The 12,282-nt window shown below is 32.1% G+C and overlaps 1 protein-coding gene and 1 long non-coding RNA gene across 2 annotated transcripts; both read right to left on the bottom strand.

The window, feature by feature from the left end:
• Window positions 1–7,076: 7,076 nt before the first annotated feature.
• On the bottom strand, window positions 7,077–8,432 carry LOC121217910 (uncharacterized). The gene is made up of 2 exons (XR_005914113.1): window positions 7,669–8,432; window positions 7,077–7,392 (listed from the first exon to the last, which is right to left on the bottom strand). It is a non-coding gene; the product is annotated as an uncharacterized lncRNA (long non-coding RNA).
• A 663-nt stretch (window positions 8,433–9,095) lies between these two features.
• LOC107904914 (laccase-14) lies at window positions 9,096–10,845 on the bottom strand. Its single transcript, XM_016831432.2, has 5 exons — window positions 10,544–10,845; window positions 10,302–10,453; window positions 9,928–10,148; window positions 9,714–9,824; window positions 9,096–9,615 (listed from the first exon to the last, which is right to left on the bottom strand). Exons 1-5 carry the CDS (start codon window positions 10,655–10,657, stop codon window positions 9,314–9,316), a joined length of 900 nt encoding a protein of 299 aa, XP_016686921.2. The 5' UTR covers window positions 10,658–10,845; the 3' UTR covers window positions 9,096–9,313.
• Between the last annotated feature and the right edge of the window lie 1,437 nt (window positions 10,846–12,282).

The following is a 12,282-nucleotide window of genomic DNA, read 5'->3' as shown; positions in this document are numbered from 1 at the left end:
TCAATTTAATCCCTACAAACATAAAACTTATAGCTTACTTCACAATTTAATCCTTTTATCAACTCTAACTAGAAATTCTATCAAATAAAACCTCAATTCCATCATTTATTCAACATAAACCCTACTAAAAAATCTATTAACTTTCAAATTTTCAACTTAAATCCAAAAGTATTTCACTCTAGGGTTCCAAAAAACATCAAATTTATGAGAAAAGGACTTAATTTAACTTACCTATTAAACTTCAAGCTTCAAAATCTCAATTTTCCCTCTTTCTTTTCTTTCCCATTTTCTTCCCCTGTTTTCGTCTCTTTCTCTGTTTTTTTTTGCTGTTTTTCTTTTGTTTCTTTTTCTTTTTGTTTTACTTACTTACTTTATTTCTTTTATGCATTAGTTAATAATAATATATTATAATAATAATATAATAATATTTTATTCACAAATATCTTTTACTTAAACTATAATAAAATATTTTATTTTATTACAAGTGTGTTTTTATATATTTTACACATGTATTATTTTATCACCACACAATTGTCTTTATCTTATTTGTTTTCTATAATATATTATCTTAATTTTAATTAATATAATTTATAATATTTTAATTTAATAATATTTTTATAATATAAATCAAGAAAAAATCTAAGATTTTTCCATCTATTGCCGCCTAAACTTAAGCTATTGGCTTATTTTCCTATTTAATCCATCTTATTTTATTTTAATCTATAATTAAACTTTCACTCCTATTGTAATTTAATCCTTTTTACTAATTACTCTTAATTAAGCTAAATTCATCTATCTAAAACCCAATTAAGCACACAACTAGTCTAGTAAATATTTCTAATAATTATTTTCGAACTCAATTTACTAAGACGGAGGCTCGATAATGTACTTTTCCGATGCCCGTGAATTTTTTGGTCATTACAAGCACTCTCTGTCACATTCCAAAAATCGGATTAGAAAAAACTGAGTTAGTGAAACCATGAGTGGTTGCATCCAACTTTTGAGTTAAGATTATGAAAATTAATAAGTGAATTGATTTGGTTTAGTAGTTAAGTGTAGTGTTTGTGTGTGTGAGGTCTTGTGTTCAAATCCCTTCTTTAAAATTTTGTTATTTTTGTCTAAACCTATATTTGAACATTTGGTTTATAAATTATTTTTACTTGATTATTAACAAGAATGAGTCTGGTAGTTTAGTGGTAAGGCTTTAGCTTATCTTTTAATCTTGTGTTCTAGTCCCTATGTGTGCAAAATAGAAATTGTTTTTATTTTGAACTATGAGGGAATCTGGTGGGTGGTTAATTAGCAATGTGGTTGTTGTTGTCTTCATTGTTTTTGTGGAGTAAGTATTCAAACGCTGATTTTTGGGACAATTTCTTTAAGAAAAAATGGGTGTTTTTGAATGAGATTTTGGGATTTAATTATATTGTAATTAGTCCATTTAAACGTTTATCGTAGGTTTCGGAGTACGTTAGTTGTCTAGATTATCAACTCAACACTCAGGTGTGTGAACTAACCCGAAAAACTCATCAAAAATTTGGAAAATCTGCGAAACAGGGTTGTTTTTCAGAATTTTCCAGTGACACACGACCATGTGGTAGGCTAACAAATTAGAATTCGGTTTTCAAAACTAAAACAAGTTAAGGATTTTCCATTGCAATTTTAAAATGAGTTTTATGAAAATTTGTAACGAATGTTTTAAAATATGCCCAAATGGCGAACTATACGCTTTCACTTATCAAGACCACGATTTCCAAATTATCAACTCTAGAACTTCCATTGCAAAGTTTTATTCAGAATTACGAGTTTTATATAACTTTGATTTTCGGTCTCGTGTCAAGTCACATTTTAGAAAGTAAAGATTTCAACGTATTATTGTAACACTCCAGATTCGACTATAATGTCTAGGTCGAGTTTGAGGTATTACACTCTCTTCTTTACCTTGCAATCTAAAATCATCTCATCCCCCACCATCTTTCCACTGTTATTTTTTGTTTTAACTTTCCACCTTTTCTCTCTAATGGTTCCCTCCAGCCGTTGCCTATGCCACCTTCTGTGCCAACTTTTCTTACAATATCTTCACATTTATGTTCATTGAACACAATTTGTAAAACCACGAGTAAAAAGCAAATACGCAAAATTCACACAATAAAAATTTTTAAAAAGGAAAATAAAGAGGAACCTTTCAAGGCATTGCTCAAGGATTAACGCCTATTTTTTATTATAATTTTCGAGTATTTTATTTATTAAAATTAATATACTTATAATTTATTAAAATTAATATATTTTTTTAAAGAATTAGAATTTTCACGGACTCGGTAATGCACTTTCACTCTATTGAACATGATATCTTTTCAGGCTTTCAAATTCTCTATAGAGTTGGGAGACAATACCTACCTATTGAGGAGCTCTCTAGCTCCTGGCAAACAGCACTTTAAAACATTTCCTTGATAAAATTGGTCTTCCCCAAAAAAAAAAAGTGTCTTAAGTGTCTTTTGTTGGTATATACAATAAGATACGATTTAAAACCTACAAATACAAATATTAAGATTTCCTTGACAGATAGTCGTGAAGCATATACAAATCATCTCCTTAAACATCCGACGAGACGTTTTCGCTCTATAAAATCCGTTGCATTTTTAGGCAACCTCTTAAGCATTTGAAATCATTGCAGAATCGGGAAACAAATCTCTCAACAGTAACAACACTTCAAATTTTTATTTTCCAAAAGAATCAAATATATATAAAAGATAAAAGATATTTAATTTTAAACCTCGTATATCCAAAACATGTCGACATAATTTCCATATGTGGGAAAAAATTGCGGCGTACCAAAATTTCCATATGTCGACATAATTTGTAATCATGATTAATGCAGTTACCACAATTTGTGTTTACATTCCCATCAAGGAAGGCATTGCGAATTTCCTCCTCAAAAATTTGAAAGCAGCTTCTTTGCTTTCTTCTTTTTAGATTCACTGGCTGGGTTAAACATCAAATACATTTTCTTTTTATTTGTTTCGGTTTTCATTTTGCAATTTTATTTTATTTTATTTTATTTGTTTCTATATGTATATATAGCGCCATAAACATTTTAAAAGTATTTTATATATTTAAATTCTTGTACATTACTAGATTGTATTATTTAAATTTCAAAAATATTTATGTACTTATATCATTTTTATACGAGGAAAGGTCGATATGATTAATATTTAAAATAATTTTATACATTTTCATAATTATTTATATGATTAATATTTTAACAATTCAACGGTTATATTTTATAGCCTATTCATGTAAATCATGAATGTCAAATATATTATCTATTTGTGTACTTTTGTTATATTTTAATTATTTATTCTTTTTATATTTAAGAGATACGCGATCAAAGGTGTGTTTTTGTTTATCTCAAGCAGACATTGAAGGTGATTGATATGAACCAGAACTCTTTAGATTTTGTTCTTATCATACTAGCTTAATTCATGAAGATTGAGACGCGAACACATTTATGGATTTCGGTGCAGGTCAGGGGTGAAGTTAGGAAAAATTTTTGGGCAGAATTACCTTGTATATTTTTATTATAGTAAAAATACAATTTTATCATTTTGATAGCTTATATTTTTATAATTTTTAGAATACTAAAATAATTTTTTTTATCATTTTTGGGAGGCCAATGTGCAATTTTATCATTACTAATTTAAAATTTTATAAATTATAAAGGGCCTAAATGAAATTTTTCTAATTTAGGGGGGTCGAGGCCATGCTATCTCCCCTAAATACGCCTCTGGTGCATATTTGAAAAAGCTCAACCTGTTCATTGTGAGGAACATTAGTGAGTGAGTTTGTGATGTATTCAAATTGTGCTATCATTATAATTGCATGTATAACACCCCTAACCCGTATCTGATGCCAGAACAGGGTTACGGAGTATTACTGGACTTATAGATCAAACAATCATACATTTCATGTTCATTTCTCATTCAAATTCATTCATATAGTTCCTAATACGAGCGCTCGAGACCCAAAATAGACATTAAAAGTGGTTCAGGACTAAACCGAGTACTCAAGAAATTTTTAGGAAAACATTAAAATTTTTCAAAATAGGCATTTAAAATGGGGACACACGGACGTGTCCCAGCCCGTGTAGGCATTCAAAATGGGGACACACGGCCGTGTCCCAGCCCGTGTCCATACCCGTGTAACTCACTGACTTGGGTCACACAGCCAAACCACACACCCGTATGCCAGGCCGTGAGCTGGGCCGTGTGAAAACTAGAGGGTATACTGACTTGTGCCACATGGTCAAGCCACACGCTCATGTGCTAGGCCGTGTGGAGCTACTAACTTGCTTTCTGTAGAAGTTACAGGGGACACACAGCCATGTCACCTGGCCATGTGTCACACACGGCTGAGACAAACGCCCGTGTCTCTGCCCGTGTGGACAAAAATAGGTCATTTTCCAAGCCATGTTTCTCACCCAATTTGGTATCAACCTAAGCTCAACAATTTACATACAACCATGGCATAATTAGACATTCAAAACCAACCAACATCAAGCTTAAAACATTTAATATCAACACATACAAGTATGATACTAATAGACATCTCAATTAGCCACTTTAAAACTTGCCAATTATGCCTCCAAAATCTACCTAAATGGTCAAACACATATATGCATCATTGTGCCTAAAACTTATCATGCATGCCACTTATCAATCTCAACCATTTGGTACCCAAAACACCAATTCACAAACAAGGCATTTACATGACAACCATACATCATATAAAATAAAGCCATTTACATATTTACATAACAAAATATACCAAATTCAAGCCAAATTGAATGGTTAAATACACAACAAAACATACAGGCTACCATTAGCCAAAATGACCTATACATGCCATTTAACCCAAAATATAATGTCAAAAGTACCAAAATAACGTTTGATAGTGTGATGAGATCCCTGACGACTTCCAATCCGAATGAGCTTCCGAATCACTATAAAACATGAAAAAATAAACAGAGTAAGCAATTAAGCTTAGTAAGTTCATATAACACAGAATTAAACTTATCATTTAACCACAATTTAGGTAAGTAACTCAAAACATAACACAATTCAATTTGGCCAAAGTCTATCACATAATCAATAACCAAGTTAGCCATGTATTCATATAAAAATCGAGAATCATGTATGAATTCAACAATTATTAAATTCCATGTACATGTAACATCTATACCGTGTATCCGTATATCATATATAAACCATTTCCATGTAAATACCTGTACTAGTTCATATCGAACTTGTATAATCTCGTAATAACACTATGCCTATTGAACCACTTAGAATATCGTTAGATACACTTGTAGTACACATAATAATTAAACCATTCACACGCACATATGCTCATACGAGCGATAAACGGTAAGCTCCTCTGAGCTGAATAACGGTAAGCTCATACGAGCTGAGTATCGGTAAGCTCATAAGAGCTGGAATCGATATTGTATTCTACGAATTCCTAAGGTTCAAACGGGGCTCGATATTTTTTTCGTACTTCGTCGGTTATGCGCTCAATAATTATACATAATAATTAAACCATTCACATATATATTTCAATTAAAGCATATAAATACGCAATTTAATTACACGAACTCATACAACGAAAAAATGATCGTTCAATCTAATACTTTATATTTCCCCTAATCTAATTTTGTACATTGCTTTTCTTGATCTATATAATCAAAATTAAGTAATTTAATGTTTATTCTATTTAATTCAATCCAAAATTCAAGTTTTAGAAAAATTACTATTTTACCCCTATACTTTTAACTTCTTTACAATTTAGTCCCTAGGCTCGTAAAAATGAAATTCATGCAATTTCACCACATCCAAGCATAGCCGAATATCTTATAAGCCTATAGCAGCCCATACATTTCACAATTTCTCACATTTAACACATAATTTTCATATTTCTCAATTTAATCCCTATTTGACAATTTCATTAAAAATCACTTAACAAAAGTTGTTTAAATAAAATTCTCTCATGCAAATCAGTCCCCTATTTAGCTAGATTAAGCTACAACGATCCCAAAAACATAAAAATCAACAAAAACGGGACAAAAGATCACTTACATGCAATGGATTTTCTTTGCAACAATTTCAAGCTCTCAAATGGCCATTCTTTTTTGTAAATTTCCGTGCATGCAAGTATAAAAGAGATGACCATTTGTGTTTTATTTAATTTTATTCATTTATTACCTAATTACCATTTTAACCTTACCTAACTTTAAAAATAACAAAATTGTCAAGCCATGCTCATCCACTATCATCTTTAATGGTCTAATTACCATATAAGAACCTCCAATTTAAAGTTCTATAGTTATTTAACACCTTTAGCTCATAGAACACAACTTTTACACTTTACGCGATTTAGTCCTTTTCAGCAAATTGAACATGTAAACGTTAAAATTTCTTAACGAAATTTTTATACTATAATTCTATCATGCTTTAGATATTAAAATAATATTAAAATAATTTTTTTGACCTCAGATTTGTGGTCCCGAAACCACTATTCCGATTTCACTAAAAACAGGCTGTTGCAGCATGGGAGTGAGGTTGCAACGAGTTTGAGTGAAATTAAACTTAAATCATCTCTTGTACTACTGATATTATAGTGGATTATTCTCTTTGTATAAAGCCCCACAACCTAGAGAATTGAATTTGAATTGCATAACTAATTGATTGTGCTCTTTCTTTTAATTTTCCAATTTTAAGTTGTTTCTAGTGATCTCAACTAACAACTTCACCAACAACATAATACTTAGAACAGATACCAGAGTGACACCATACAAATTTGGTAAACATCCTATTGTTGATTTGCTAAATTGTAGAAGGAACTTCGATCTCCTAACCACCTACACCCGATAGATCAAATTATTCTCGTAGATGTGAAAGCATGAAAAGTTGTTCTTATTGGTTAGGATCCACCCATAGTTGTAGTAAATGGTGTTAGCGCTCTTAAACCAAAGATCATGTGGACTTCTAAATAGAACAAAGCTACAAGTTATAATTACAATGCTCTAAATGCGATCTTCAATAATGTATAATCTCAAAATTCAAGAAAATTTCCAAGTGCACAACCGCCGATAAGGCATGGATCATTTTCAAAAGAAGGAACTACAGTGTAAAACAAACGAATTTCCAAACACATTGGGTTCAAATATAAACTCATTAGAGTTTAATCAAGATATAACATCTTAGAAACTAGGTTGTTAGGCTCCTAGTATTGCTACAACTCCAAGCTTTGATGTTCCACAAGAAAACCCATGTGAAGTCGCTCTTCATGGGCTAACACAATGCAATATCTCATTGGCCGCTTCTTCCACTACAACCAGAACTATTATTTGCACCAAAATTAGAAAAATTAAAACAATCATTTATACATGGAGTAGACGATGAAGTAACCATGTTAAAAATAAACAACACTTTCAAAGAATTTTCGAAGAACCAACAGGAGCTAAAGAATGAAACAACATGCAAGAACACAACTTTTTTAACCTAAGGGGGCAAAGGAATAAAATTCGTGTTAAAAGAAGACTTAAATTGAATTGTAACTTTTTTTAAAGATTAAAAGAACGATTTAATCATTTGAACCTAATGGGAAAGGCCCTACCTTACCTGGAAGTCACCCCTGTCAATGATAGATGAAGCAAAAGGTACCTAAATTGACATTTTAAACACTTCAATTTTGTAGGGACTAAACATGTTGGTTGCATTACTGTATATCTCTCTACAAATTCCTGTACTATCCTCCCATTTTGTAATCGCGAGGAGAGCTTGTGATGTTGGGCAGCGGTCTTAAGGTCGATCGCTGGCCTTCTGATTCTTCCTGCTCCTTTTCTCTGCTCCATTATGCCGGCTGTCAACCTTAGGGTCGGTGTCGATCACCTCTTTTCCTCTTACCTCCTTCACTTTCTTTTCTCATCCCTTCCTCTTTCCCCCTCCTCATTTTTCTCCTTTCCCCTTCCTTGTTGCCTCTCGTGGTTGCTTTCGGTGTGGTCTTTGAATGGGTTGCCGTTGCTGACCTCGCTGGAAACAGCTCTCTCGCTTTCTCCCCCTTCACTTTTTTATTTTTCCTTCTCCTTCTTTACCTCCACTCCTACCTCCTCCTCTTGCCGACCACCCTCTGTTTTTCCAGTGAGTTTGTTCAGAGTAATATATCTAGCCTAGGGTCTCCCGTGGCTCCTCTCTTGAGGGAGTTCTCTCGAGTCGGTTTGTACTCGCTTCTTCCTTGACGCAAGCTTGCAAGCCTTGTGTGTGAAGGATTTTCTCGGGCATCCTTGGATTGCTTGTTTTGCTAGAGCTAAGAGTATAAATGAGAAACTGGTACTCAGGCCGAATCTAGGGGATGGTAGGGGCTCAGCCCCTAAAATGTAAAAATTTTCATTTTCTCCTTTGAAAAGTACATTTTTGTCTCCTTTAAAATGATAAAATTTTAATTTAATTTTTTAAAAATTGTATTTATATTATTGTAGCGGCTTTAACTATAACCTCAGCTTTATTTATTGATCTGAGTAAAATACGATTTATTTGAAAATTAATTCGATGAACAAACAATTCATAAAAACAAAACTTTCTGTCCTATACCATATATTATATAGCTCCTTATCATGTTAATTATCAATTATTAAGTATTAATATTCATGGGCAATAGAAATTAATATTTAGGGATAGATATTATCTTTCTTTTTCTCCTTTCAAATAAATTGAAATGATTGAAGTTTTTCTATTTGGAATCATCTTAGGTCTAATTCCTATTACTTTGGTTAGATTATTCGTTATCCTTTTCTTTAAATGGATTATCTCATGTTGATAAAAAAAATTACATTCTAAAAGTTTACATTTTACATTAATAATTTGATTGAAATACAAAATTACTTATCACCATGTCGATTATAAAATCGATCATATCAGTTCAACTTTTTTAATCACTATCGTTAATGGATATTGTGTTATCGTCTTATATATACCACTTAATTTAATAAAAGAAGCATCATATTAATTATTTTTTAAAATATAAGCATGAGATAGAAAAAAAAATAAAGAATGCAATATAAGACATTAATCATTCAAAGAACAAATACATATGTTACAACCAACGAACAACCTTTTAATGGAAAAACACAATTTTTTTCCGCCAGCAGGATTGTTGAAAGGGCATCGAAATTATTATATATATATATAGTGGTCAGCCCTACTGAATGTCTTATTTCATAAACAAACTATAACAATGGAATCCCAAAAACCAAGTAACTAAATTAAACACCAGTGCTGGTGAGATACTGTATAACTCCGGTGGTATTATGCCTGCCAGAGGAAGGTTGAGCAGTGATGTAATACTGGCCGACGTTTTGGTTTGCGCCGAGCAAAACGTCGAGCGTCTGGCCCGGTGCTAACGTAAGAGAAGTTGAGAAAGAGCGTTGGGAATATGTCGCGTTTTGTCCGACGGTCGTGAAACTGTGCTGCGCGATGGCGAACACCATTGTTTCGTTGGCAACGGCATTTATTAAACGAAGAAGGTAAAGACCCTCGTAAGCCACTTCTAGCAGATATGTTGTATCTGTTCTCAAACACAAAATTATGAATATTGTTATTACAAAGATGGCTTAACAATGAAATTATATTATTCGGATTCGGGCGTGAGTATCGAGTATGTACCGTTACTGCATCCATATGTTTCTCCAAGATGGCCATTGATTGTGTAACCGTCTGCTTGGCCAGCAGCAATGGTTTCATTAGCTTCCGTTAACTCTTGTTTAAACCATTCTCCTGAAAGAATAATTTGCCATGCAATTGCCGATTCAAAAGCCTTGAATATATATAATAAACAAAAAGTTGCAACCATAAATGGAAGAATTAAAAACCATGTTACCGAATATAATGATTTGATCTGACGTAGGTGTAGGGAAAGGATACTCTTCATCGGCCGCCGGTAAAATGACAAAGGCGCCATGGACGGTAGCTTTAGCCCAAGCACTCCTAGCATGCCACCATAAAGTTCCGATTTCATCGTCTAATTCGATCTCGTAAGTGAAGTTTTTACCAGGCTGGATCAACTCGTTTGAACCATCAACCGGATCCTCAAACCCTTGCCTATTAAATTTCCCATAAAACAAAGAATAATCCCACAAAATTAAGTCATCTCATCATCAAATCTGTTTATGTCATTTACATATTATTTGAAAAGTAAATATATGTATAGTATGATAATATAAATATATGAAATGAATTTAATAGTATGTATACCAATCAAAGGAAACAGCAGATCTTCCTTGATTGTGGACATTGACATAAACAGTATCGCCTCTTCGAACCCGAATCTCAGGCCCTGGAAAACTGCCGTTCACTGTCAATATGGTTTTTGTGCTGCATAGCTTCGTAATCTCTGTTTCTTGCAACTGCAAATTAAAAACAATAATCCAAAATAAATACCCAAAAATCTGATTAAACATGGACGAAAAGGGGACAAAAAAGGTTACAAAAGTTACAATAAATTCGTAATAGTGATCTTCATCGGCACCGGAAAAGAGAAGGGAATTGAGAATCAAAAGCACTGATAACAAAAGAACGTGGTGTTTTTGGGAACCCATCTTGATGTTCATCTGTTTCAGCTGTGTGTCCCCCCTCTCTCTGTAATCTTTTGGTTTGGTTTTCTCTTCAATTTATAAAAGAAGAAGCCATCATGGATGCTCAAAGTCAATTTGGTAGAAAAAAGGAAGTCCTTGAAACACTGTACCTATCACAAATTCAAAATCTTCAGCCCAGCCAACTTTCTAGACCTCTGATCTACAACCAAATTCATAGTCAAATTTTAACATATATAATATTAATATAGGAAAGAAATATAACTTTATTTTAATTTTGTGTATTTTAATAGTTTTCAGTAACATTATTTTAGCAATCCAAGTATACTAATTTATGTTCTCTTTCCATTTTTAATACATTAAAAATATCCACTTGATTTTTCCCTTTTCTTCTTCTAGAGTTTTTTGTTTCTCTTCCTTTGTTTTGTTCAATGAAGATGCCGGCTTTCTTGCTGCTCATCTTTTTCTCCAACTTCTAATCTTTTCAAATTTTTTTTCTTCATTCACTCTTTGTACATTCTTTCTTTTCCCTCTGGAAATTTGATACGAGTATCTTTGTTACTGTTATAATAAACGTCGATAATGACGGTAGAACGATCGTAAAGCATAAGAAAAGGAAAAATAAGAACACACAGATTTTACGTTGAAACCTTTTCGGGAAAAAAATTACGGACAAATGAAAAGAAATTCACTAATATTAAAAAACGAATGATACAATAGTAGTTTCGTCTACATCTATTTAAAGGTTAAAAAATCATATTCTAATCAAAGTCAAATAGTAGAAGTATAGTTCTATATGGACTACGGCCCTCGGCCTCTCGCCCCCACAGATCTCCTTATTTTGTCAGTGTATTTATTTCTTCAACAAGTGATGAGATCCGGGTCACACAAACTCTAACAATTACCTTTATGAGTTGTGATGGGTAAATGATACTACCTATCGTCGCTAAAGCTTCTTCGGCCACCAACAATTTCTCTTGGAATGTGAGTTGGTCGTAGATACTAAAATTGTGACTCTTCAATCAAAATTTTTTTTATCTATTTTTGCTTTGACGTTATTTTGAAATAATAATTGATTTCACGAGTCGATTTAGATTTGTATGGTTCTTAAATGTGTTTTTTTTATGTTTAATAGTTTTCTATTTTTGAAGCTTTTATCTTTTCTTGTACAAGTTTTTTGTCTTGCTTATTTATGTTGTCTTGCTTTTGCAAGTCTACCCATATTTGTAAATAGTTAACTCAAACTCATTTTAAGCCCACATATATCACTTTTTTTAAAAAGAATATATTTATGTTAGTTTTAATATAATATTAAATATTTTAATATTTTTTATTTATATATAGTCATCTTAATATTTTTTAATATTTATATTATAAATTGAATTTTTATGTGATATAAATTATATGATATATAAAAATAATATGATATAAAACATTACATGGCCCGAGCTTGACCTATATTTTAAATGGGCTTAATTTTTTTACTCAAGCTCATTTTTTGGGCCTAATATTTTTGCCCAAACCTTCTCCAAGTTTGAGCGAGCCTTACGACTTGGGCTGATAGCTCAACCCATAAGCAAGTCAAGTTGAGACAAAACTAGTTGTCAACATACAAAAATGTTCTATTGTGAATGAGGCTAAAA

The sequence above is a fragment of the Gossypium hirsutum genome, chromosome D05 (genome assembly GCF_007990345.1).
Source record: "Gossypium hirsutum isolate 1008001.06 chromosome D05, Gossypium_hirsutum_v2.1, whole genome shotgun sequence".
In the NCBI taxonomy this organism is placed as follows: domain Eukaryota; kingdom Viridiplantae; phylum Streptophyta; class Magnoliopsida; order Malvales; family Malvaceae; genus Gossypium; species Gossypium hirsutum.
The sequence above is the reverse complement of the archived record's forward strand: the minus strand, read 5'-3'. Positions and strand labels throughout refer to the sequence as shown.

Bases quoted from the DNA above. Each gene is read 5' to 3' on its own strand.
- LOC107904914 (XM_016831432.2), bottom strand. From the start codon at position 10,657: ATGAACATCAAGATGGGTTCCCAAAAACACCACGTTCTTTTGTTATCA. The intron at 10,149-10,301 runs GTATACATACTA...GAAATTTAATAG, and splicing joins TCTGCTGTTTCCTTTGATTG to GCAAGGGTTTGAGGATCCGG. The intron at 9,616-9,713 runs GTACATACTCGA...GTTTGAGAACAG, and splicing joins AACATATGGATGCAGTAACG to ATACAACATATCTGCTAGAA.